The sequence below is a fragment of the Nyctibius grandis genome, chromosome 28, assembly GCF_013368605.1.
Source record: "Nyctibius grandis isolate bNycGra1 chromosome 28, bNycGra1.pri, whole genome shotgun sequence".
NCBI classification, from domain to species: Eukaryota; Metazoa; Chordata; class Aves; order Nyctibiiformes; family Nyctibiidae; genus Nyctibius; species Nyctibius grandis.
In genome coordinates, this window is record NC_090685.1 from 1,659,246 (window position 1) to 1,685,706 (window position 26,461).

Here is a 26,461-nt window from a genome sequence, read left to right on the forward strand (position 1 = left end):
TTAACCCAGCACTGCCAAGCCCACCACTAACCCATGTCCCTCAGCACCACATCTACCCGGCTTTTAAATCCCTCCAGGGATGGTGACTCCACCACTGCCCTGGGCAGCCTGTGCCAGTGCTTGACAACCCTCTCAGTGAAGAAATTTTTCCTGATATCCAATCTAAACCTCTCCTGGTGCAACTTGAGGCCGTTTCATCCTATCGCTTGTTACCTGGGAGACTGACCCCCCCTCACTACACCCTCCTTTCAGGTACTTGTAGACAGCAATAAGGTCTCCCCTCAGCCTCCTTTTCTCCAGACTAAACACCCCCAGGTCCCTCAGCCGCTCCTCATCACACTTGTGCTCCAGACCCTTCACCAGCTTCGTTGCCCTTCTCTGGACTCGCTCCAGCACCTTGATGTCTTTCTTGTCGTGAGGGGCCCAAAACTGCACCCAGGATTCGAGGTGCGGCCTCACCAGTGCCAAGTACAAAGGGACGATCCCTGCCCTAGTCCTGCTGGCCACACTAGCGCTGATACAAGCCAGGATGCTGTTGGCCTTCTTGACCACCTGGGCACACTGCTGGCTCATATTCAGCTGGCCATCGACCAACACCCCCAGGTCCTTTCCCACCAGGCACTTTCCAGCCACTCTTCCCCCAGCCTGTGGCATTGCGTGGGGTTGTTTTGCCCCAAGGCAGGACCCGACACTGAGCCTTGCTGACCCTCACACAGTGGCCTCGGCCCATCGATCCAGCCTGTCCAGACCCCCCTGCAGAGCCTTCCTGCCCTCCCACAGATCAACACTCCTGCCCAACTTGGTGTCGTCTGCGAACTGACTGAGGGTGCCCTCGACCCCTCGTCCAGATCATTGATAAAGATATTGAACAGAACTGGCCCCAACACTGAACCTTGGGAACAGCACTTGTGACCGGCCACCACCTGGATTTAACTCCATTCCCCACAACTCTTTGGGCCCGGTCATCCAGCCAGATTTTTACCCAGCGAAGCGTCCGCCTGTCCAAGCCATGAGCAGCCAGTTTCTACAGGAGATGCTGTGGGAGACGCTGTCAAAGGCTTTACTAAAGTCCAGGGACACAACACCACAGCCTTTCCCTCACCCAGGAAGTGGGTCACCCTGTCCGAGAAGGAGATCAGGTTACTCAAGCAGCACCTGCCTTTCATAAACCCACCCTGACAGGGCCTGAGCACCTGGTTGTCCTCTCCGTGCCCCATGATGGCACTCAAGATGATCTGCTCCATGATCTTCCCCAGCACAGAAGTTAGACCATCAGGACTGTAGCTCTCCGGATCCTCCTTCCGGCCCTTCTTGTAGATGGGCGTCACATTTGCTAATTTCCAGTCCCCTGGGCCCTCCCCGGTTAGCCAGGACTGCTGATAAATGGTGTAAAGGGGCTCGGTGAGCACTGCCGCCAGCTCTCCCAGTACCCTTGGGGGGATCCCATCTGGCCCCACAGACTTGGGCGTGGCTCAGCGCTGTAGCAGGTCACTAACCATTTCCCCGTGGATGACGGGGGCTTCACTCTGCTCCCCATCCCTGTCCTCCAGCTCACGGGGCTGGGTACCCGCAGAACAACTCCCCTTACTACTAAAGACTGAGGCAAAGGCGGCATTAAGCACCTCAGCCTTTTCCTCAGCCTTTGTCCCCACGTTTCCTCCCGCAGCCAGTAAAGGACGGAGATTCTCCTTGGCCCTCCTCTCGTGGCTCATGTCTTTGTAGAAACATTTTTTTTACCTTTTACAGCAGTGGCCAGATTAAGTTCTAGCTGGGCTTTGGCCCTGCAGAGCCTCACAACATCCTTGTAGCCCTCCTGAGCGGCCTGCCCCTTCTTCCAGAGCTTGGAAACTCTCCTTTTTTTCAATTTTATTCATTTTATCACAAAACACTAACACTGTCTCTGCGACGTAACGATGATGACTCACGGCAGATCACACACGTTTCACCCCCCGACCCTCCCGCCACGTCCATCCCTGCGGGGCCGCCGCACTCGCCGGTGGCAACACCAAGAAGGGGACACCACGGTGTCGCGTGCAGCCCCGCTCCGGCCCTCGCCCGACGGGAACCGCGCGACAGGAGCCAGCACCTCGTGTTTGCCAGAGCCAAACGACGGAAACCTTTGCGTTTGGAGGGGGAAGCGACGGAGCTGCGACGCGATGGCAAGGCCCAGCCCGGAGCCGTGCCCAGACCCACGGGGTCTGCGCTCTCAAGCTGGAACTGCCAAGAGAGCTTTAGGCACAAGAAGGATCCATCCCTGCGCCCCCACTGCCCACCGACCGAGGGGCTGAGGAAGCACGTGCCCGGGGTCTTCTTTCGAGACCGACGTACACGCAGCACGCCGCGTGCGCGACACCGACCAAGGGAAACGAGCTTTCTCTTAATTATTATTAATTAAAACACAAACAACAAAGCCAACAAACCAACAAAACATAACAAACAACTCCAAAACAACTTCTACACCTGCTAACAAGAACCCTATTAATTATCTAAGTATGGATCAGCTCGCAGGAGCACTTCTGGCTGGTCTTCATGCTCTCCTTGGGCGCAGCACAGTGTCTCTTCTTGGGGCTGCAAACACTCTGTAAATCAGAGAGCCTTTATTAATTCCTTCTCTTCAGAAAGGCGCAGAGCTCAAGTAACAAACTAGCTTGAAAAAATCTCAGAATGCCTCACATCCTCCACAAAGCTCCGCAGTTTAAAGTGGAGAATTACCGAGCGCTGGAGTTACGGGGTTACCCAGTTTCTGCCACACAAAACAATATTTCTGGGAACCAAATTCCTGTTCACGGGCAAGGAACGTTTCAGCACCCCCCGTGCAGAGCCACGTCACCGGCAGTTCCTTTTACGGAGCACCGGGATGTTACAGAATAGCCCTGAAATGGCATCGGCATCAAGCTGAATGTGAGCAGGATTATTAATGTTAATAAATAGCTGGGAATTATCTTATTGAAATCAGCAAGGGTGCCAGCACTACAGACTGCCCGGGACGAGTAAGAGCACGCTTCAGGAATGGTGCTAACTACGAAATGCTGCGTTGTTGTTTCCAAGTTATTCCTCAGAATAAAGTTTATCAAAGCAGCAGCAGCAGCAGCGTAAAAGCAGAACCTCTCCCTGGGCAGCATCTGCTGCACCTTCCACAGGGCACCACAAGATGGGTTCATTGCGGAGTGGCATCTCACACAAACCCCCAGCAGTTTTTATACCTTCTCTTTGCTTCACCTCCACCTCATCCCCGACTCTCTTGATGGCTTTTCCTATTACTTGAATGCGACTCTGGTTAAATTTCATCTTCTTTTTGTGGGTATAGTAAAACTCCACACACTGCGCCACCGTCTTCGTCTGAACCTATTGCGAGAAAAACAGAAGCAACCTATAACGGAAACACTGCAGGAAACCATTTAGGACACAGATACACAACAAATCCATCCAGGGCCCTTTTTCTCGCCCCAGTCTCTCCGGTTACCCACAACGCACCGTACGGGTGGGCTCAGACAGCAAACAAACCTCCCTCTGCCCAAACGGCCGCTCAGAAGCGCTGGACGGGCAGAACTGGACGTTTCACGCGGGCGCTCAGCACAACGCTTCGGTATTATTTTAATATCTCTGGGATTTGGTACCAGAGACAGGGAATGTTCTGCTGTAATTACACATGAGGGCAGATAACGTCTCGTACCAGCGTCTTTTGAGCATCCAGCAGCAAACACCGGGTGTCAAAGGACAGGATTCCAACACACAACCCAACACACGACTTTCTGGGTTAGAACTCCCACCACTGGCAGCCCCGGACCCACCCCGCTCTAGCGGCTTTACCTGCTTCTGGATCAGGTGGAAATCCTTCTTGTGCACCCGAAAAGCCTTTTTAAACAACTCCTGCTCGAGTGGAGTCCAAGTGTCCGACCCTAGTAATAAACAGCAACACGCCAATTCTTACATCACTCGCAGCCTCACGGGAACCAGCACAATTTATTATTCACGTGTTCTCTCTCCCCCTTCAGAAAGCCATTAGCAAACACCGCCGGGAATTCATTAGCAATAGTCGTTATCGCTGCAGATAAGCCCTGCACGCGGGAAAGCAGGGGCACAGCCCAAAGGGAGAGCGTTCCCACGTCAAACAGCACCGTAACCAGATTAAAACCGGAGTGCTTTGCTGCTGCTTTACCCGCCCCAAAGAACACGAACCGCTGGTCACGTGTTTTTATAGAATAAATTCTTTAAATCAAGAGCACGGGAAGGGAACCGCGGGATCTGTCAGCGCTGCAGGGGAAGGAACAAGCTCTGCTCCCACTTTACCTGCATAATGATAATCTGCAAGGGGATGGGATTCATGTGTCTCAATCTTCCCCAGCCGCAGCATCTCCACAGCCTCCTGCAAGGTTTAATAGAAAAAAGACTTTAGATTCCCCCTTCAGGAGGGGCAAAAAGGTACATTTGTGCTTTCAGCTATTTTGCTACTTCACTGGAGGAAGATTGTGCTCAGCCAATGCTTCACAACAGCGCTTCGGGGTCACCTCAGACCCTGAAGCGTAGGGAAATATTTCCTCAGTCCACACCAAAACAGACCCTCAGGAGATCTCTGGGGTCCAAGCTGCGGGACCCCACCTGCCACCACCTCCAGGAGCAGCTTTCTCTCCGCTGGAGTCATCCTCGGCTCGTTGCTGCCGCAGCAGACGGGCTCTCGTAGAGCCTCCACGCAGAGAAGCAGCACACGCCGAGCCCTCGGCTACATTTCAGTGCTGTTAAATCCCTCCCTCACAGGACACGGAGCAAAGCAGACCCACCCGGGGCTGAACCAGGGCCTGGCTGGAGGCGTTGGCTGGGCAAGGAGCACCTGGGAACGGTGCCGCTGTCGAGCACAGGATGCTTGTCTGAAGCAGACCTCGGGTTTTAGCTAATATGGCAACTCCTTCATGCCCAGCTTGCGGGGCAGCAGTACTTACACTCCCCAAACCGTCACATCATTTACAAAACAAGCTCTTGTTCATACACCAGGACAGGGTCCGTAACCCCAAAAGGCGTTAATGCAGACGTGAAGAGGCTGCACGCAAGAACGCTGCACGTTTAGCAAAGAGACCAGATTCCAGCCTGGGGAGCAGGAAACTCGGAGCAGCTCCCGGCTCCCACCAGGAGCAAAGGCTGTCCTAGTCCGGTACTGACGGTGACCCAGAGCTGCTGCTTACCGGAACATTGCCCTGGGCTTCATGCAGGCAGTGCAAGGCCAGCTCGATGAGCTTTCCTCCGCCTGGCGTGGCGCTGGAGGAGGCCGTGTTGAGCAGTTCGGTCACTACAAATGCAACGAAAAGCAACAGAAAGTCAGTTTGTGTCCAGAAAGGAGAAAAAGTGCGACAGGAGGCAGAGGAAAAGCAGAACAAGGGCACCAGAGAGACTGGAGACCGAGAAACGGCTCAGAAAAGAGTCAGATGTCCCAACTACCCGGGTATCGCTGTCTCTGCCTCGAGAGCAGCTTTGGGACCGACAACCCCAGAGACAAATCTCCCCTCCTGCAGATGAGGGGGGACGGCTACAAACGCTGACCGCTTCTCACGGAAGAGGCTACCGAGAGCGTAACAGCTATTAGTTGGTCGCTGTTCTGCCAGAACCGAGCAACCTCCTTCCCCCACGCGTGAAGGCGGACAAGAAAAGAGAGAGAAAAAAGAAAAGGGAGAGAGTGAGAACGTAGCAAAAGCCACTGTGAAAACGTGGCCTTTTTGAACCCTGGTATGTCAGGGGTGGCCTTGGGAGGGAAGCGTTCAAGAAACCTCTGTCCTCTGTGTCTGGGTCTCCCCAGGGCTTCCAGACCAGCGACGCCCCCTCTTCCTCCTGTTCCAGCTCTGATCTGTCCCGGAGTTCTGGGATCTCTGCCTGGAACTCCGTTCCGATGTTGATGTGCCTAAATAAGAAAGGGGAGGTGAGGAAGGGAAGTTGTGGACAGATACGTCGCGACGGCACGCAGCTACAGGCACAGAGGCTTGGGAAGGGGGGATACGTGACGAGCGAGGCTCAGCTGTGAGAAATACGGTGTGTGTACAACACGTGTTTCCCAGCAAAGCATTACCAGCTCTCCTCTTACACCTCTCTTAGCACTAACAGCATCACCGTGCTACACCCAGGAGCCTTTTGTCCCCAAATCTATCAGGAAAGTTTCTTCTCCCTTCCTCAAACTTTGTGAGGTTCGCTTTGAGGCTCGTAGCGAGCAGCACGAGAGAGAGGAGGCTGCGACCACGGACAAAAAAACGACACCTGAACGTCACGGAGAACGAGGGAGGCAGCAGCTCTGCTTGTGACGCCAGCCTAACTGGTGAGCGAAGCCAGCGCTTCACTGGGACAGCGCTGGGCATCGCGGTGGAACTTCATTCTGGCCAACGTGTGGCATCACGCGGCCAAAAAACCCGTTATTGGTGTCACCAGCGCTGGGCCAAGTGACAGGATCGTGGGAGGGAGAAGGTCAGTGTCACCTTCGAAGCCCACACACTTGAGCCACCCGCACAGCGACTCCCAAACCGCGGGCCCCTCACCACCCATTTGCCCAGTGTCTGCCGTTATTCCCGTTGCTGTGCCACAACTCACGGCTCAACGCTGACTGTGCCCGTCTTCCTCTTCCTGCCACGGAACTTACAGTCCCCGTCCATTCTGCCTGAAAGATAGAAAAACGCTCGAGATCAAAATGGTGCTGCCGAGACCTTCCTTTCGCCTCACTTCCCATCCTCGTCGTCGCAAACCGCTGACTATTCTCTCAGGATTCCCCTCGTCCCAGTGAAATTGGTCATTTTTTCACTTGGAAGCTCTCGAGATGGACCACCCCATCTCACAGTGCATCTGAGCACAGCTCAGAACTCAGCCACGCAGGGACCCAACAGCCCTCTAGTTTTTAGCAAGTGGAAGCCAGAATCGGGGCAAGCCCCGGCAGGCTGTTGCCATCCCCTCTTCCCCACCAGGAATCACACAGTACAAGTCACCTACTTGAAAAAAGAGCTTTTGAGCCTCTCGGGAAGGGACAAGCAGAGTCGCACGCCTGGCACCACTCCCCAACTGCCTCCGAACCACGGACCGTTAGGGGTTGTCACCTTGGAGACCACCGAGTTCCAACGGCCGCAGCACCGAGTTCCACCCCCCACCATCCCACTAGACCAGGATGCTCCAAGCCCCATCCAACCCTTCCAGGGAGGGGGCACCCACAGCTTCTCTGGCCAACCTGCGCCACTGTCTCCCCGCCCTCACAGCAGAGAGTTGCTGTGAGCAGTTACTACAGGTGACAAACCACCGAGCAGAAGCCGAACTCAGAGGAAAACCGCTTCCACCGGGCTGCTGCCCCTGACACGCAGGCGCCCGCTGGAGTGGCTTCGGCAGCTTTACGCCGCGGTTGTTTTGGTGTCACCGCTGCGTATTTTTCATACTTAGATTAAGACACATTTGTACGACAAACGGGTACAATAAAATCATCCGTTAGGAGTAACTTCACTACACGTAAATGTCTGTGTTTCCACTGGCCTGCACACGGTGCAATAATTTCATAGAATGGTTTGTGCTGGAAGGGACCTTAAAGATCATCTGGTTTATCCTAGAAATTTACCCTACAGGAAGGTGGAAACCATTTTAATTTATAACCTATCCTGGAGAAAATGACTAGGGGTCAGTTTTCTCTCTCTCTGCAGTCCATATGACAGCCAGCTTGATTCCTTTCCTTTCCTGCTACCTGCTGAGGGCAGACAGGAGGATTTTCTTACCCAAGACAGCACCAACAGCTGGTTGAGATCCCCATAGCGGCGGAAGAGCCCAGAGTGCTGAAGCAGAGGCCCGATCCTTCGCGCCCGGGGCTGAGCATCGGAGGGGGCGTGTAAGGAGGGCCCTGGAGCAGGTCTCTCAGCAGATGATCCACCAGGAACACGGGCCAATGAAGGTCACTCTGGTACCACCCTCCCATCGCCGGGTGGGCTTCGGGGGCCGGCGGAGGTGGGATAAAGAGGGATTTTGGCGGCGTTTGCCTCTTCCGCCTTTTCTGGTGCAAGCTTCCTCGGAGGTCCTTCCCGGCCGGGCTTTCCTCTTTGGTAACCTGGGCACACAATTCAAACAAGCCATCAAAGCCCTGGTTATCACAGAAAAGAAGCAGGACAAGTTCAAGGCGCTGGAAAACACATAGGAGAAAGCTTGAAATGGCACAGGATTTTTATCTGGTTTTCCCCTTGACTCTCGGTGTCATGATTTATTGTTCTGAGCTCAATAATGAGCACCAAATTCCAGTCAGAGAGAGCTGACAGGAAAAAAAAGTCAATTCTGAAACGTCTTGAAATTCTTTAAATTGCCTAATAAAATTCCAAGTGTTTTCCCAGGCTTTAACGCCACGTATCTCTCCTGCATCAGGCTCTTGATACTTCCCACGTCACCTTTTATTGTCACGCGACTCAAGGTGATCAATGGATTACATATTGCCAAGCGTTCCCGAGCGTCTCCTGCGCCGCACACCTTACCACAGACACAAACAGGGGTGCGAGGTGTCATCTCCTGGCATCGGCCAGCTGAGGACCTCAAAGCGCTTTGCACACTATTCTCTCAAGTCACATCTGTTTCTCCATTACATAAAACAATGACGATAGTAAAAGCTACTACGCTGAGTAAGTTTCTCTAAGCACAACACAATTTAGCACGAGCCCAGAACAGGAATCCTTATCGCACTGATTCCTTCGCTTATTTTTACAAAGCTGAGCTCCCAAGTTCCCAGGTGGACATTTCTCCCTCACACCTCACAGCTGTACAGTAAGAAACGTTGCTGGACACAGCAGCAGCTTGCAAAACAGTACAATTATTCAAGAACGTCCGCTACGTAACACCCACCCAAAGGGCTTCACCAGCACCGTGGTTCTGCATCCCACTCTTGAACTCACCTCAATTCTCAGCACAAAGATTAAGTTCCTCCACAGCTTTGATCCCCACACACTACAGGCAGGTTTTCAAGAATCCTCACGACCTTCATTCAAATCCCTGTTACATAAGAAGCACCGAAGGGTTCCCTTTCCCTTTCCCTGCCATCCCTCCTTGCTCTGCGGTGAATGACATCGCTCACCACGAGAACACCCGCGGCTCCCCAGGCCGTCCTCGCGATAAAGCGGCCGACCGCAGCGCTGGGGAGAAAGGCGCTTCCACGGCTGCTGCCATCAGTCGGAGCAGCACCGGTCCTACTGCCAAGGGAAAAACTGAGAGAGGGGGATGGAAAATTAACATAATGAACAAAAATAATAATTTAATCCCTATCAACGATAGATCCACGCTCCACAAACACCTCCTACCCTCACACATGTTACATCCTTTGCCAATTTGAACCTCGTTGTAATGAATTTTACCATTTTCCCATCTATCTTGCAAAAAGAAGGAGGGAATGTTGACAACTCCAAACCCCTTTGTTCAAGGGATTTTATCCAGAGCGATGTGATGAGCCAGGCACCTCCGGGTTGGACTTTGGGAGACAATTCAAGGTTTCCCACCCAGTAATGAATGAGTCCTTAGGAGCTGTTGCTAATTGGCCAAGCAGTAGAAACACAGGCCCTAACTGTGAGGACAAAGTCTCATTTTCTTACTAGTTATGGAGTTTCATTTGTTTTCTTTTCAAGCCACCCAAACAGGGTGTGCTTTTACAACAGTTAAGTTATCTCTTCCTCCAGAAAAGCGTTTTACTACAGGCGCTCTCCGGGCGAGGGCAGACCCAGACACAGCCCCTTCCCCTGAATCCATTTCACAGGGAAGGCGAAATGCAAAAAGAATTAAACGGAGCGTCTCCTCTCCGCTGCAGGGGAAGGCAGCAATACAGATGTTTGCAACATATTTAGCCAATCAGTCATTTTAATGCCTTCGTGTTTTCCGTTTGCAGCTGGAGAGCAGGTTGCTCTTGGAAAAAAAGAAAACCCACCGTATTCCTGCCTAGGGTGTAATTTTAAGAAAATAGGACAGAGTTGAAATTCCTGTGAACAAGAGGTGTTATCATTATTATTGTCCTCTACAGCCTTATCAACCTGAACATCATTTTACAGGTAAAAACCAAGAAGAAACGTTTTCGAAGTGCTTAAACTACAAGAATCTAAACCTGACTAAAAAACCCCACGTGCCTCCACCTCTTTACCCCAAAGATCTTCCCACGTAACAGACTCCATCCCCTCTATAAAGCTACGAAATAACTCCGGCTGCTTTCAGCTGTACGACACCCTCCCAAACGACAGAGAGAGCAGAGCCCGGCGCGCTCACCGTGCTGCGAGGGCGGCCGGGCGGACGCGCCGAGGAGCTGAAGGGAGTCGCAGCCCTTCGCCAGGAGCGGACAGAGCGCGTTTAAATCGGCCTCCAGAGCGTCGCCGGCCGCATAGGCGGCGAGAAGCCCGGGCACCACGGCCCAGACGCTCGGCCCCGCGCACATCACGGCTTTTGTCTTTAGGCACAAATCCTGGTTGAAAGCGTCGCTACAGAGCGGCCCTCGGCTTTCGGAGAACCCACGGAGATGCATCTCCCAATGAAGCGCGTTCTCCTCGCCGAAGGGGCACTGGTCCATGCCCGATGACGACCTTACAGCCAGTTAAACCCGGTCTCGTTTCCACCTAGAGCAAAACTCGAGGGTGTGAGGACGACGAGCCTCCTAAACAAAATGGAAAAAGGAAAAGTTAAATAGAAGCAAAAGGGAAGCGTCCCGATTCCCATTGCAAACACGAGGCGGGCCCCCTGTGGGGGGTGGGAAGGGGCTGGGGGGTGCGTGGGTCGGGGGAAGGACGGCGGGGAGGAGGAGAGAGGAGAGAAGGTGTGGGGGGAATGGCGGGGTGAGGGCAGGGAGCTTGTGAGGGAGGAGTGAGGGGAGTGGGTGTGAGTGTGGGGGGAGAGGGGAGGGAGAGGAGCCCTGGGGGTGAGTGGGAAGGGGCTGTGTGTGAAATAAAGGTTTAAGGGGATGGGGGGGGTAAAAGGGGAGAGGGATTGGGGTGGGAAATGGGGGGGCAGAGTGGGGGTGGTGGGCAGGGGGGAGGTGTGTGCGAGGGCTTGGGGAAGGGGCTGGAAACCTGAGTTGTGGGGCAAAACTCTTGAGAGGGGAAAAGTGTAGGAAAGGACTAAGCTGAGTGTGCAGCTTGAGTTCAGCTTCGAGTAAGGAACGACCCAATGTGCCTCTTGCCTGGGCATTTTACAGGCCGGCTTTGGATCAATTCTTTATCCAACTTGGTTGTTCCCAGGTGAAATGGGAATATTGCTGCAGGGGATGGCTGTTGCCTCTCAATAACTGGTGGCTATAAACCACCCAGAGACCCTGTGTTCACCATGAAGGAAGGTGGGGTGCTGCAGCCCATCAGCATCTCTGTAAGCACCAGCTCCAAGCTATTTTCAGGACCTTTTGTGTTTTTTTTCCCCCACTATTTTTTTCTTTAATGCTTTCTGTGGTTTTCCCCCCACTATTTCTTTCTTTAACATTATGATTTTAAGGAAGTCACTTGCGTTGATGTTAGCAGGGCATCCTTCTGCCCCAGGACAAATGTTAGGCCATTGCTGCATCAATAATGGTAATAATGCTTTAAGTGTGCTGGTGAAAAAGCTCTTGTTAGTGTTAGAGTCTTGATCTGGCTGATGAAGCAGCCACCTGGATCCCAGCAAACCAGTTTGGGAGAAGTGGGAGTGTGTGGGAGGAAGCACCTGAAAGTAAATAAACTGTGTTGTTTTAAATTGTGAAGGTGTCACAGCAACTCCTGCTCCTGCAGTCTGGTGGTTGAAGCAGGAGTCAACTGTGAGGAGATGAACAAGCCTCTGAGTGTTCAGTCCCAGGGTGTTAGTACACAAAAATGGTCTGTAATTCTCTTAGCTGTCAGCTCTGTATTTTAAGCAAACCTAAAAGTAGCAGCATTTGGGGGTTTCATTTGTTACTGCTCTGCTGTGACAAGTTGCTCTCCAGAGTGAATGTTCGTGTCCACGGGGGTATCGTACTAATTAATTAGAATCATAGAATTGTTTTGGTTGGAAAGGACCTTTGAGATCATCAAGTCTAACTGTTAACCCAACACTACTGTGGGAAGATTGGTGAGGAGGATTATAAACACGCTCAAGTGACTTGCACCTGGGGTGTCAAAAAACACATCTATCATACTAGTAACTGTTGTTTAGTCTTGTGTGCTGGACAAGTAGAACATCTGCATTCAGATAACATAGGCCTGTGATAAGACTCAGAGCACCAAATTGTTTATGCCTGAGATTCCGGACCTGAAGAAAGATCAAAGCACAGTGGAAAACTGCCGCCTGCAAGAAACCCCTGATATCCAGGTGAAAGCAGCAGGCCCAGAATCTCTCACTCTCTCTCTAGCAGGAACCGAGCTCCGCGGTGCCGGCGTCCCCGCTTGCGTGCCTTTGTCCCGGGTGCTGCTTCGGGGATCCCCCGGTTTGCGAGGGAACGGGAATAAATTTGCTCTTTGCATTTTATCCGTGGTCTTGTGGCTGTTCCTGTGTCCTGCCTGTGTCAGCTCACACAACTACCGAGCCCACCACTAAACAATACCCCTCAGCACCACATCTACTTGTCTTTTAAATCCCTCCAGGGATGGTGACTCCACCACTGCCCTGGGCAGCCTGTGCCAGTGCTTGACAGCCCCTTCAGTGAAGAAATTTTCCCTGATCTCCAATCTAAACCTCCCCTGGTGCAATTTCCTCTTCTCCTATCACTTGTTACTTGGGAGAACAGGCCAACCCCCACCTCGCTACACCCTCCTTTCAGGTAGTTGTAGACAGCAATAAGGTCTCCCCTCAGCCTCCTTTTCTCCAGACTAAACACCCCCAGGTCCCTCAGCCGCTCCTCATCACACTGGTGCTCCAGACCCTTCACCGGCTTCGTGGCCCTTCTCTGGACTCGCTCCAGCACCTCAAGGTCTTCCTTGTATTGAGGGGCCCAAAACCGCACCCAGGATTCGAGGTGCGGCCTCACCAGTGCCAAGTACAGGGGGACGATCCCTGCCCTAGTCCTGCTGGCCACACTAGTGCTGATCCAAGCCAGGATGCTGGTGGCCTTCTTGGCCACCTGGGCACACTGCTGGCTCATATTCAGCTGCCATCGACCAACACCCCCAGGTCCTTTCCCACCAGGCACTGTCCAGCCACTCTTCCCCCAGCCTGTGGCATTGCACGGGGTTGTTGTGCCCCAAGGCAGGACCCGACACTGAGCCTTGCTGACCCTCACACAGTGGCCTCGGCCCATCGATCCAGCCTGTCCAGACCCCTCTGCAGAGCCTTCCTGCCCTCCCGCAGATCAACACTCCCGCCCAACTTGGTGTCGTCTGCGAACTGACTGAGGGTGCCCTCAACCCCTCGGCCAGATCATTGATAAAGATATTGAACAGAACTGGCCCCAACACTGAACCTTGGGAACAGCACTTGTGACCGGCCACCACCTGGATTTAACTCCATTCCCCACAACTCTTTGGGCCCGGCCGTCCAGACAGATTTGTACCCAGCGAAGCGTCCGCCTGTCCAAGCCCTGAGCAGCCAGTTTCTCCACGAAAGAAGATACCATATAAAAGAAGATACCAGAGCAAATCGGCTACTGAACTGTGACCATACGAGAGCTCCAACAGGCAGCCTCGATGGCCTTACTTAGCCACAACACTTCTCTGTCCGAAACAAAAAGGAAGTGGTAGGAAAATGCTCCAACATACGAGGCAATTATGAGTACATTGCACATCCACTTAGACTAAACCTTTGTTTAGAGAAAGCAACAGATGAGTAAAAATAGTCCTAGGAAGGTTCTATTTTTTGAAGAAAAACTCAATCAATCATGAGAATAATTAACATCTTCAGAAGGAAAACACAGAAGACAAAAACAGTCGCTGATGACACTTTTTAATTTGATAAGGCCAGACTTTTTCAAAGTAACTTGTAAAACCAACAGAATAAGACAGAACTAGAGGACAGGCAAGTTTCATATTTACAGTCATTCAAAAGTAATAGTGTAAAAGCATTATCTCAAATAGTGGTGACAGAAGCATGGAAACATACACAGAATAATCTTTTTTAGGACATTATTAGAATTTTATTATATTATCTTCTTAACTATTAGAAGAACCCGTTGCATTTTTTACTGCCTGATTCTAATTCACCAGCTCCTCCTCAAAATGACTTGTGATACAAAAAAAAAAAAGCCACTTTTTCTGTTTGTAAACAACAAAACCACCTGCTTTTGTTTTTCCAGACATTATTGAAGTGGCACAGCGGAGTTAACAGTCATGCTCTATTCTTTACCATTAAATAAAAAACAAAACAAAACAAAACAAACAGCTGGGCAAAGGGAAAAAAACCAGACCAAGTCAGTGTAATCATTCAGTCGGATTCTGGATGACAATCAGGAAGTAGTCTTTATCTGGAGGAAAAAAAAAAATTATTCTTTCATTGCTGGTATTTGTTCACGGCAACAGTAAATTTCAACATTTTTTAATATCTCACTGATACACTGTGGGAACTACAAAGTCTTGACATTCATTCTCAATGAGCAAAACAGTCCCTGCTGAGCAGCCACTGCAGCTGCAGTCCCTCCTTCGCCTCTCCATCAGCACAATCCCACCACGGAGCCGGTCCGGTGTGAGGGAACAAAGTGAGTTCCTGCCACACTAGTGAGCCGTACTCATCTCACTGCCTCCCATTCATAATTTGATGAAATACTGAAGACATTTCCTGAAAAGAAGCTGGCTGCTGCTATATTCTATGACTCATGATTACAGCTATAATACGCTCTGTTACTTTTCTCTGAACTGCAAAATCTGTTCCTGTTTTGCTTTATCACTTAAGTCTACAGTGCTGAACTGAAATTGCTCTCAAAACATTCCTTTCCAACTCTTGTGGTTTTGAACTGAAAAGCACAAAGCATGAGAGGCTGCAAGATGCTCTCAGACACTATTTAACACTTTCTACTTTGATCAACATGAAATGAGGAAAGTGATTTCCCACATTCACACATGAAAAGGCAAACTTAGGTCAATGATAAAAGCTTTCAACTCTGAAGAAAGCCAAACAGCTTCTTGGAAGAGAAGAGATTATACAACATGAGTAAAAGCAGCAGGCAGAACTTTTCTCTCAGGCTGACAGCGTCAATCTCACGAGAAAAGAATTCTGCTGGGTTCCCTGATGCCTGCTTTCACCTCACTTTTACCTGGTGCAACCATGATTTCATTTTTCTTGGAGCGGATGCGCAGGAACGTGAGGTCATTCTGGGGATCAATGTCTCGCACAGTGCTCCTCGCCTTCATGATGAAGCTGTGCATGAGGCCGGCGTACTGAATCGTGGTGGAGTTGTCCATAGTGCTTTTGATAGGAATACCTGCAAGCAACAGGGGACAGCCAGGGTCAGCGACAAGACCCCAGAGCTATCTCCGCCTTGGGCATCATCAGGTCCAACTGCAGCGGCTATTTAACCTAAGCAGATGTTGGCACTACACCAGGGATTAGGAGTGTTCTCTTTAAAGGCTTAAAAGAAGAACATGAACAGAAATAAGATGTGGAAAGGCAAAGATCTGGAACCACAGGTGTAGGTGAGAACTGTTTACCTCTAGTAGCAGCAGTGTTTTACTTTTGCTTTTTCATTTATTTATTTTTCTATGAGATTTATAAATAGAAATAAATAATAACAAAAACAAATATCTGGGGGGAAGAGAGGAAATACCAATGGTTCAGTTTTGTTCTCCTGACTGGGGACAACTTTTCCTTTCAGAAAGGCTCCTGAACATCAGTTAAATGATATTCCAGTAAGCTAGGCTGGGATCAGTGTCGATCACGGAGGACATCAGCTGCTGCACCTCGCAGTTACAAAGCCGAGGCTCCAGCGTTCAGCCGTAAGAGCTGATGCAGTCCTGCAAGGCCCCTGGTTCCACTCCTGTGCACCAGCCCAGAGCGCAGACACGCTGACACTGGTGGGCCAGTGTGTCCCTTATACTTCTGCCACCCATTAGACAGGTTTTCCCACAAAATGCCAGCCAAAATTCAGCTCATGTGTCAGAACAATGCGGCAGCCAACTACCAAATACTGGCACGGCAGAAAAACTGCTGCAGGTGTATGTTAAACAAGCGCAGCTTCAGCCTGGAGAGCACAACCCATTGTTCACTCTCATGAACAAACAGCGGGCAGGAACACAAGCTGCACACAAGTACGCAATGATCTCATCTTCAGTGTAGTCATATATAGCTACTGTCATCTTTTCTAAGGATTATTTCTAGGAAATAATCAATTTAAATTGATAATCACACAATTTTAAGAAGCTGGGCTGCTCACGGTGTATTTAGAGTGCTCTGAACAAGGCTGCTCTGTTGGACCCTTCGGTGACTCCAAAAAGAGACAACCAGCTTATGAGTCTCAGGGGGCCACGAGCGTGAGACAGCTGCTAAGCGACTCGAGTCTGCCAAGACAGCAGCAAGATTTCAGATGTCATGAGAGCTTTTAGTGCTACTGATAAAGGCTTTGACAGAACATAGTCTTCAACACTGGCATAACTCAGATATTTCTAAGCTTTTACAATTTATTTTATTTATTTCCTAAAATAATAAGGCGAGCTTGCAGAAAAGCAGAAAAAGGAATCCAGTTTTATCTTCTAGCCTAACTATTGTGTATCTGCTTTAGCTACAGGAAAACCTTTGCTGAAGACAGACTGTAGTCTGAATGCAAGTAGCACAATCATCAGTCCTTAAAGTACATGTTTAGAATGTTACACCTCAGCAAACCGAGACTGACACAGTACCTTCAGAATTAACAACAATGATCCCTTGCACTCCTTTTTGGCTCTGAATTCGCTTCAGTGTTTCTTCCACCTCAGCCTGCAAACAGAGAAAGCACAAACCAAGAGATTACAGCTGCTATTTGCCTTCCACCAAAGCTTGGCAATAACACGTCTGAAAATAAAGCTGCACAACGATGATTCAAACAGGTATTATCTACACCGTTCCATACAGCAAAATACTTTGGTACTACCTTTTCTGCACATCCTTTTCAGTTGTTTTTTTATCTGTCTTCACTCATTTGTGATTATAATTTTACGGAAATTTGGAACTCCCCTCTAACCTTTCCCCCTCTCCAACCCTCCCGCAACCTCACACATCAGTTCCTTACTTGCAACGGGAAGACTGCTTAGTCAGACTGCTACAATTCATGTGTCAAGCAAAAATCACGTAGGAAAATATATCTGGAATCTATCAAAAAAGTAGAAAAAGATACATTCTGGGTACAAGACTGACTTCCCTTTTATCAAGTGAATGCTAAGAGCAATTACAAATAAGAAAAGTGAGGAGAAAAACTATTAATAAATGCTATTTATTTGTAAGTATGACTCGTGCTGGGATAGCAACAAGATTATAACCACTGACAATAATTTACAACTTTGCAAAATCAACTTTAAAAAAAAAAAGGAAAAATGAAAACTGAAGGCCAAGGCAGTAGTGCCTTTGCCTTCTCTGTAAAAATCACCATCAGCTTCAGAAGAGCTTTTGAACCCTCCTGCACAACTTCCATTGCTACAAGACATCAATCAAAATTTAACTATGGGTTCTCTAACAGGGTTATAAAACCGCAGCACTGAGCTGTTTTCCACAGCTGGGTGAATATTTGGCATTTTTTATTCCCATTAAAGGAAACAAAGACATGCAGCGTCCTTCAGATCCTGCAAGACCGAGTCCCACAGAAACGGTCTAGGAGGGAAGACAGGAATCACCTGAACTCAGGAAAGATGAGACCTACATGGGGCATTGGCCAAGACAGTCGTGTTTCTCAGGCACTGTGAACAACCCTCTCTCCACTTCCACCCCGCAGCAGATGAGCCCAGTCATGTTACAAGCCCTGTTCCCTGGGAAGATGACTTGTCCTAACAAAACCACGTGGCCTCCACCTCAGAGCTACTAGCAAACTTTCTACAGGGTGCTGTCAGTGTAAGTAGCTCGGAGTCACATGAACTGTTGCTGATAAGAGATGGTACCACCTGAGTTTGTCTTTATGAAGCAGAGTTTTTCTGTCTTATCCAGCACAGAAAAATCCAGTCTTTTCAACAAAGCTCTTGATTATTTCTGAATGCCGGACTATTTTCAAATGGAAGACAAGGGAAGTGAAACAAAGAACAAACTACAGAGGGTGCAAATGCTGAGAGAAATATGGTGGCACACTGTTAAGTCAGAAATACTTTCCTGACTTCTTACTAGCAGTATTTAAGTCCTGATTCATTAAATACTTTCCTTCATTGGACCTTAACAAACCTATTTCGATGCAAAGAAGCGTCCATACAGAACGATACCAATTTTTAATTTCTTCTAACAACCAACAGATGACCTGCCTCACGAGGTGGGGTGAGCTGCTCTAACAGTTCACTGCTGTTGACATGGGAAGGTCTTGCTCCTCCTGTTCTTACTCCCTGACACACACCCCACTTCACACACACTATCTCTGGTGCTTGTCCAACACCTCCACGAGCCAGTTCAACTCACCAGACCAGCAAAAATAGTAATATTTTCTCAGTACTGATAAAAAAATTATATATTTAACTCGTGAACAAACAAAAGCTATCTTAATAAAGGGCTGAATAACTCCAAGAGATGGTATATGGGGAAGGAAAGACGCACTCTGGAAAAGGAGAATAAATACTCCCCCACTACCAATCTGTTCTTACAGAACCTTTGCGGTACATACAGAGTAGCCTTTATCTTCCTGTTTTCATCTAAAAAGCTTTAACTCCTCGGTTTGTCTAAAAAATATGTTTTATTAGACCATTTCAACTTTCTATCTACAACTTAGAATCACACAATAGAATCACAGAATCCTTTAGGTTGGAAACGACCTTTAAGATCATCGAGTCCAACCATTACCCCAGCACTGCCAAGGCCACCCTAACCCATGTCCCTCAGCACCACATCTACTTGTCTTTTAAATCCCTCCAGGGATGGTGACTCCACCACTGCCCTGGGCAGCCTGTTCCACTGCTTGACAGCCCTTTCAGTGAAGAAATTTTTCCTGCTCTCCAATCTAAACCCCTCCTGGTGCAACTTGAGGCCATTTCCCCTCGTCCTGTTACTTGTTACCTGGGAGAAGAAACTGACACCCGCCTCGCTACAACCTCCTTTCAGGTAGGTGTAGACAGCTAGTAACTTAGGTCAGTATCTATTTCTTTAGAAATTTTTCCACATATTTTGACTCCCAATTCCATGAATACGCGCTAGCCAACTATACAGAGGAACAGGAAGCAACCTGCAATACAATTACAATAAAATCGATACGTCCCAGGTTCCACAGAGCGTTGAACACCCAGTTGTCTTAAAACAGTCTTTTTTTCCTGATTGCTTTCAGCTTTAGGAATTGTAACCTGGTCGCCATAAGAAATGCAAAGGTTTTCCTCCGGACACACCTTCAGCCTGCCATCACCTGGCGTGTTCCCGTGCCCGACAGAATTAACTGAAGGTTTACGGGAACGACGCGCTTTCCACCGCGGTGATTTTGGGACAGAAGCCCCCGGCCCGCGCTACCCGCCAGGCCGGGCTCAGCCGTCACGGTGAAACCCCCCTGTGACACCGCGGGGGCCTCCGGAGCTGCCCGGCCCGGCCGCCGGTGTGTGAAACACCGACAGGGCACGAGACACCCGAACAAAAAGGGCCGCACCCGCGCACAGAGACCCAGCCCGGGCCAAACCGGGGGGACGAGCCGCCGGGGGGATCAAACAGCCGCCGAGCCCGGGCCGCGCTGTCACTCGGCGCAGGACACGGACGGCCCGGACACCCGCCCGGGCAGGGGCAGCCCCTCCGGCCCAGGAGGTCCCGGGACCGGCCCCCTCCGCCTCGCCCCTGCGGCAGGGCGGGCGCTCGCGGCAGCGCCAACACGGGCGTTTCCCACGGCGGAGCCCCCCGAGGGCCGGGCGAGAGGCGGCGCCTCCCCAGGCGGCACAAGGCCCCCGCCCGGGCGGCCCCAGCGCCTCCGCGGCCTCACCCACCATCTCGAGCCGCCGCCGCTCCGCCCGGTAACTGCCCCGCGCGCATGCGCCGCGCGCTGCGCCAACCCGGAGCGGCGGCCGGGCCCTGCCCCGGAATCACTTGTCCACGGCGCGGGCGGGGCCGAGCACCGGCGTTGCCGCGGTAACGCACACACACACCCACCCCCCGTCAGGGCGCGGCGCGGGGAGGGCCCGGCCCGGCTGCTGCTCGGGGGGAGCCGTCGCTTGGTGCCCGCGGGGTCGCTGGTCTCGTGTCAAGGGCCTTCAAGTGCATCCCTCTAGTAAAGGGCGCGGGGAGAGTTGACCCCCCCCCCCCGCCTCTGAACCCCCCGAGACCCGGAGAGGCGCGGGGCAGAGCGGGGAAGGTCACTGCGGGCACCGCGCACCCCTAAAACGGGGGCCGGTGGACACCGAGGAACGGCCCTGCCGCCACCCCTGGGAATTCACGGCGTGTTCTGCCCCTGGGAAGGTGAACGCTGAGCCTGCCTGTGAAAGGCGCGGGGAAGGCCTAGGGTCTGAAGGGAACACAAAATAACCCACCCTCAAGAGCTGTGTCAAACAGAACCCGGGTTGGTACCGTACAGACACACTAACACCATTTGTTACCTCCCCCCTTTCATCTGGAATCCGTTCTCTGTTTGACCTGAACGTTACTTCTTTCAGCACTGCGACCGTGCAAGGAGAAAACAGACCTTGAGCTACCCCTCAGCTCCTCACACCACTTACAGAAAGCAGGTAGTTGTTGGGTAAAACATAAAAACATGACCCCAGGATGGATTTTTCTTTTTTTTTTTTCCAAGATACTCTGAAAACCAGGATTTGTCATAGCAGATCAGCTCACTGCTCCTCCAAATCTGCCAGGGACTACTTTCTGCTCTGAGAAAACAGAAGATTTCTCCAATGAGCCCTGTCACTTGTGCACTACTGTAGAGCTGACAGGTTGAGAGTGGGCAGGGGATCAGGCATCTGCAGAGATGAGGAACAAACCCTTCTTTAGGATCCAACAGATCCAGCTATTTTATCTTCTAGTGGCTATTCACAGCTCTGCAATCTAATTAATTTCAATTCTCATCTGTCTTATCAGTCCAGCAATAAGTTTTAAAGCTTGGCTACAGAAAGACATTTTACCACACACTGATTCTAGTCCCCGCAGTGATGGTAAGATTTGGTCAATAGGTCAGCAGCGCACAGCTGCCTTCAGAGCCCTGAACCAAACAAGGTTTTGTTTAACCTTGCCATGAACAAAACCATCAATAACCCCACCCAGGACGTTACTGACAGCACCAACATCATCATAGAAGAAAACAGCAAGGAAATGATGCAATGGTGCAACTGAATTGTACCTCTATCATACCACACATTTATCATGCCTTGCATTGTGATTCTGTTTTGGGTTATTTTCTGTCTTTTTTTTAAACTTCAAATATATGTGAAATATCCTCACAGCTGTACTAACTTAAAACTACCCACAGGAGTGTCAAATCTGGGGTTTACACAACTTACTAGCACACTTTTAAGTGATTTCATAAAGCATGGAGGAAGCAACTCCCACCTAACCTCCTCTGCTGCAGGAAAAAGGCAATTATTGCATGTATTTACTTGGCATAGAAAGCACACTTGGGATTTGCTGCTACTGACAAAATTGTATTCACCGAGGCTGTGTGAACATCCGGGAGAGTAAGCAGAGTGAAAACCCAGGGGAAGGTCTGCGACAAGGAAGATTACCTGCAGAGGAGGAGGATCAGTCTAGGGAACATTTGAACAAACCGGACATAAGTTCATGAGACCTGCTGGGATGTACCCAGAGCGCTGAGGGAGCTGGCCAGTGTCACCATAAAGCTGATCTCAATTATCTTTGACAGGTCATGGTGATGGGGAGAGGTTCCTGATGACAGGAAGAATGTAAATACCACTTCTCCCTCCAAGGAGGAGGATCAGGGGAATGACAAGGCTGGTCAGTCTCATCTGAGCTTTTTTTCCCCTCCGTCCTGTCACCCTGTCATTCCTAAACAGAAAAGAAAACACAAACTTGCACAGTCGTACCTTGTTTTTGTTACCGCTGCAATAGGGGTACAAGAAAATGTTGACGCTGTGGCTCCTGCAGAACCTTTCTGCAGAGCATCTCCCTCCGAGTACCACTGCTAACAGACCAGCAGCCTCACTGGCTCCTGGAGGCAGCATCCCCACGACCACGAGCACTAATAATTCAGGAATTGTTTTACCTGCAGTTTCTAACCAGTCACAAAGGCAGCTGTGTCTGAAATCTTAACGAATTTCCAGTGCAACCAACAATGGCAGGAGAGGTCTCAGCCTAACCCCTCAGCCCCAAACGAGCAGACAGACAATTTCTTTGCACGTGGATGCTTCATAACACAGAAGGAATAACGACGAGACTACCGGCTCTTTAAGTAGTTTTATAAAAGTATTTGACTTACTGAGATACTGTTACAGTTACCTGAGTATTTGCAATTACAATGCAAGGAAATTTCAACAACGAATTTCAGTACAGTATTTTACAATCCAGTGCTGCTGATCCCAGTTTATATACGAGTTCACTAAAGCACATATACACAAACAGTGATTCTGGAAGAAAATTAAAAGACACCACAAAAAGGGGGCTGGAGATACCAATATAAAGATAGCTCGGATTACAAATCCAGTGCAGCATGTAATAAAAATGCAAACAAAAAAAATTAAACAAGCATTTTTTTTGTTTTACTTTTCTCGGAATAATTTAAAAAGCTGTTTTTTTTTTTTTTTTAAAGACAAGCAACTGGATTAAAAAAACCCAAACAACTCCCATACTAGATCAGATGAAGACATTTACTGTGCATTTCATTAGTATATTAACATTTCCTGAGCTACCCAGAACAATAAGGCTTTGTTAATTCTTAGATCAGCAGCTCAGCATTTAATTTTCTCATGTCATTCTCATAAGGCAAAATTCTAAATAAAAGTTATTTTAATACTTGAAAATTAAGATCAATTGACAGTTGCATATGAATATACACTTGTGACATACTATGAGTTTCTGCAGCTCAGGCTGCTAAATTAGTTGAAATAGTGGGAGACAAAGTCATTGATCTCTGCTGAAAACCTTACTTGTAAGTCCAATTCATAACACCCTGTGATCTGGGATACCAGACGCTGTGGGCTCATCCACACGTTGTTTTCACCAGATCCCCATAAAGAACAGAAAAGGGCACCAGTGGCTTCTATTAATTCCTTTTTATTTCTACACAACATGCTGTAAAAAATTAACAGATTTGTTAGCATTCACAATGCTGACAAAGTCAAATGCCTAAGGAATCTTAACCTCTGGCTTCAGAAATACTGCCAATTTAACACAGTCAAGCTGCTTTAATTTTTTTTCGATTTTGGGTAAATCCAGTGTTTCATGGATTATTTCCCCCCCCCTCCCCCAATGAATTCTTTATTTGCAATATTTTAAAATCATATCTGGTGCTTGGGATATCCAGCCCCCTTCCCCCCATCCTAATACAGCAGAAAAGACATATAAACATGCCATTTAAATTAAAGAAAGAAAAATGGAATAAGTGGAATCCCGGACTGCAAAAATATATACAAGCATTTACTTTTTTCCTGAACTAAACATTTCAACCATAAAAATATTAAACAGCCATACCCTATAGAACTAGGGCTAAGGCTATTTCAATTATAACTATTATTTATTTTAAAAATATAGGGCTGAAAGCCTTTTGGGTGATATTATACATTATTTCTAGGTTCCCTACATGAAAGCATTTTGCAGAACACAGACTATTTTTCATAGCTTAATCTTGCATTATCTTGCTTAATTTAGTCTCTCTGGTAAATATGTTAGATAACTACATTTCATTGTAAAATTAATATAAACAGAAAATATTTATAAGGCTTTTTTTTCTCCTCGTGAGCTGTACACTGTAATATATCCATCAAATGTTTTGAAGTTGGCAGATTTTCCTCTTAGTAAAACCACGAAGTCAGGTTAGTTCTCACATCAATGAAACTATAAAAGAGGGTCATTTCTCTATGGTCACCAACTCTTTTCCACGCCTGCCTTAGAATACGCATGACAAAAGGGCTGTTCACTCTAAAGTCTAATTATTCTGCCTTCCAATAAGCACATATCACTTTGTATGACCTGAAAAACTCTTGCAGTCAGTTAAAAACTGTAATGTCTTGGTTCTTCTTAGGCCTAAATCAGTTTTCCCCTCTTAGACAGAAAGGACAGCAGGAAAGAAATATTCTTTTCAAGACTGGAAGTTCAGTTTTAGTTTCCCACTGTCCTGTTTCAGCTCAGATATCTAGAAGCCTCTTAAAAACAGCTCCTGCCCCAACGCTTTGAGCTCGGGTTATGCTTTAATATGTGCTACGTGCTGTTTCAAGTGTCATGTCTCTCACTCCGGCTAACAGCTCATCTCTCTGAAGTTGCTTTCCTCCCTTTCAGACAGGGAAAGAGCTGACCATACCCAAAAAGTGCATTCAGTCTAAAGGAGCAGTAAAATGCAAAATGTTTCTGTAAACCAGATGAGAATCGAATATGAACAGATTCTAAAAGGTAGTAAAAGATGTTATTCATCCAATAGGAACTCACTACAAAAGTTACTCGCTATAAGCAGCTTAGGGTGAATTAGCTTAGAAATCTCCCCTAAAAACTTTAGTTTCAATCTTTATAGAACTATTTACTGATGCTCCAGCTTTGCAAAAATGTGTAATCTGTGTCTGAACTTCCCAGTCCTCCTAGCCTTAGCCACTACTGCATATCAGTTCATCAGCAAAAATGATAAGTAGTATCATTTTCTGAATCCAGTTGTTTTGTACCTCTTCCTGAGAACCCAATAAAGTCTTCAGAGCAACCTGACTGCAACATATAAGAATAACACTGAGAATAATGTCCATTAACACTTATGACAAGAAACACCAGTCTGCAAACAGGAATCTAAATGGAGTCAGTGCAATCCCAGGTGGCCTTGTCTTTTGCAAAACAAGTGAAGTACCACAGTGTTACTATTGATCGGAAAGTTAAATGTGTTACACAGAAAAGGATCAGAATTCTTCTGAGGGTGCACAGAAACGTTCAAACAACTTTGGGCGGGTGTCTCATTGCTGAAATTAGCAGGATTGGGAAAAAACAAAGCAAAGCCATGCCCTGGATTTGTGCCACAGTTTGACGTCCCCTAACAGCAGCTTGAGTCCAGCTGGCATGTGAGCAGACTCCAGGCGGGGAAAACAACAGTCTGGCCACACTTGAGTTAGAAAAAAGAGCTTAAGGAATGAATGTGCTCACAGTACGCAGAGGATGGTTACAAGCTGGCTCTAACACCGCCGCTGTAAAGAGGCTTATGATGCTGCTGCAGCATTGCAGCTACCAATGAACTTCCCAGTGCATCAGTAGCAAAAAATGCTACTAAAAAGGAAAGACAAAACTATTGTTAAAAATCTGTCAGTCATTAAGGACACATTCTAATTAATGAATGGTAAAACAAAGCAGAGCCCAAAGCTGTATTAAACCTCTACTTAGGTCATACTTCATTTGTAGCCATATCTGATTGCTCATTTGATTTCCGAAAGTGCTCAGTAGAAATCCAGAGTTAATGTGGATAAAACCTCAGGATAACATCCACTTACTTACACACTAGTATTGTTAAATAAATCCAAGTCAAGTCTACTTTACAGTGAAGTGTGCAACAAGCAGAAGTGAAGAACATACATCGTGTTGAGTTCACATTCTTCAAGGTGCAAATTTTAGCTATTCTTGCCCAAATCCTTCTGTTTCTTCAATTGCGAACAACAGCTTTTCCTTCAACTGCTCATAATTCTTATAGGGTGGAAGGTCTAAGCGATTGAAACTGAAAATAAAGAAAAAACTTAAGTACTGAAAAATAATTAAACCATCAAAAAAAACTCCATGACGAATATGGGTAATTAAACTTTTTGCTGTGTAGATGGATATCTGGATTTATACCCTGTGAAAAGCTGACTACTGACATTGACTTTTGCTCTTAGAAATATGTATATTTGAGTTCAAGCGCTTGAACAGTGACAGTTTTCTAGAAATGCAGTGTACTTGGTAAGAAGTTTCACTAAATTTTCCTGGTTGCTTAACAAGAGTCATCATTCGCATTTGAGATTTTCAGTTTGTGTGTTTTTACCAACCACTAAAACACCTGAGGAACTGAGTAGAAGCCACCTTTTCTCTGGGGAGGAGGGAGTGTCCATGTGGCTGCTTCACCATCAAGACGGAGTGTAGTGATGACAAAAGATCAGTCCCAACCTCTTTACACAGTACTGTTTATTACTTTAAATTTTCAGTAATACTCAAACCCATGGAATTTACAATGGAATCTACTCCATGCCACAAGAGTTTTTCAGAAGTTCAGCTATTATTCAGCAACCAAGTGTATTGGTATAACTTGGTGTTTGCTTTCACACAGTCTCATCCATTTAAGTATACTACCCATTTACTAAAATCTCAAGTAGATTGTTGTCAGCAAAACCAGACCAATAGTGACATTCTGATTTGT

General features: G+C 48.3%; 2 protein-coding genes across 3 annotated transcripts in view; both read right to left on the bottom strand.

The window, feature by feature from the left end:
* Positions 1 to 13,813: 13,813 nt before the first annotated feature.
* On the bottom strand, positions 13,814 to 20,014 carry DYNLRB1 (dynein light chain roadblock-type 1). The gene is made up of 4 exons (XM_068419689.1): positions 19,935 to 20,014; positions 16,713 to 16,788; positions 15,134 to 15,301; positions 13,814 to 14,347 (listed from the first exon to the last, which is right to left on the bottom strand). Exons 1-4 carry the CDS (start codon positions 19,935 to 19,937, stop codon positions 14,304 to 14,306), a joined length of 291 nt encoding a protein of 96 aa, XP_068275790.1. The 5' UTR covers positions 19,938 to 20,014; the 3' UTR covers positions 13,814 to 14,303.
* A 2,324-nt stretch (positions 20,015 to 22,338) lies between these two features.
* ITCH (itchy E3 ubiquitin protein ligase) overlaps positions 22,339 to 26,461 on the bottom strand; it is a 63,418-nt gene continuing 59,295 nt past the window's right edge. For both annotated transcript variants that reach the window (XM_068419624.1, XM_068419625.1), the window contains one exon: positions 22,339 to 25,786. In XM_068419624.1, the coding sequence (XP_068275725.1) occupies positions 25,687 to 25,786 (100 nt within the window). In that variant the 3' untranslated portion in view covers positions 22,339 to 25,686. The remainder of the gene's footprint in view (positions 25,787 to 26,461) is intronic.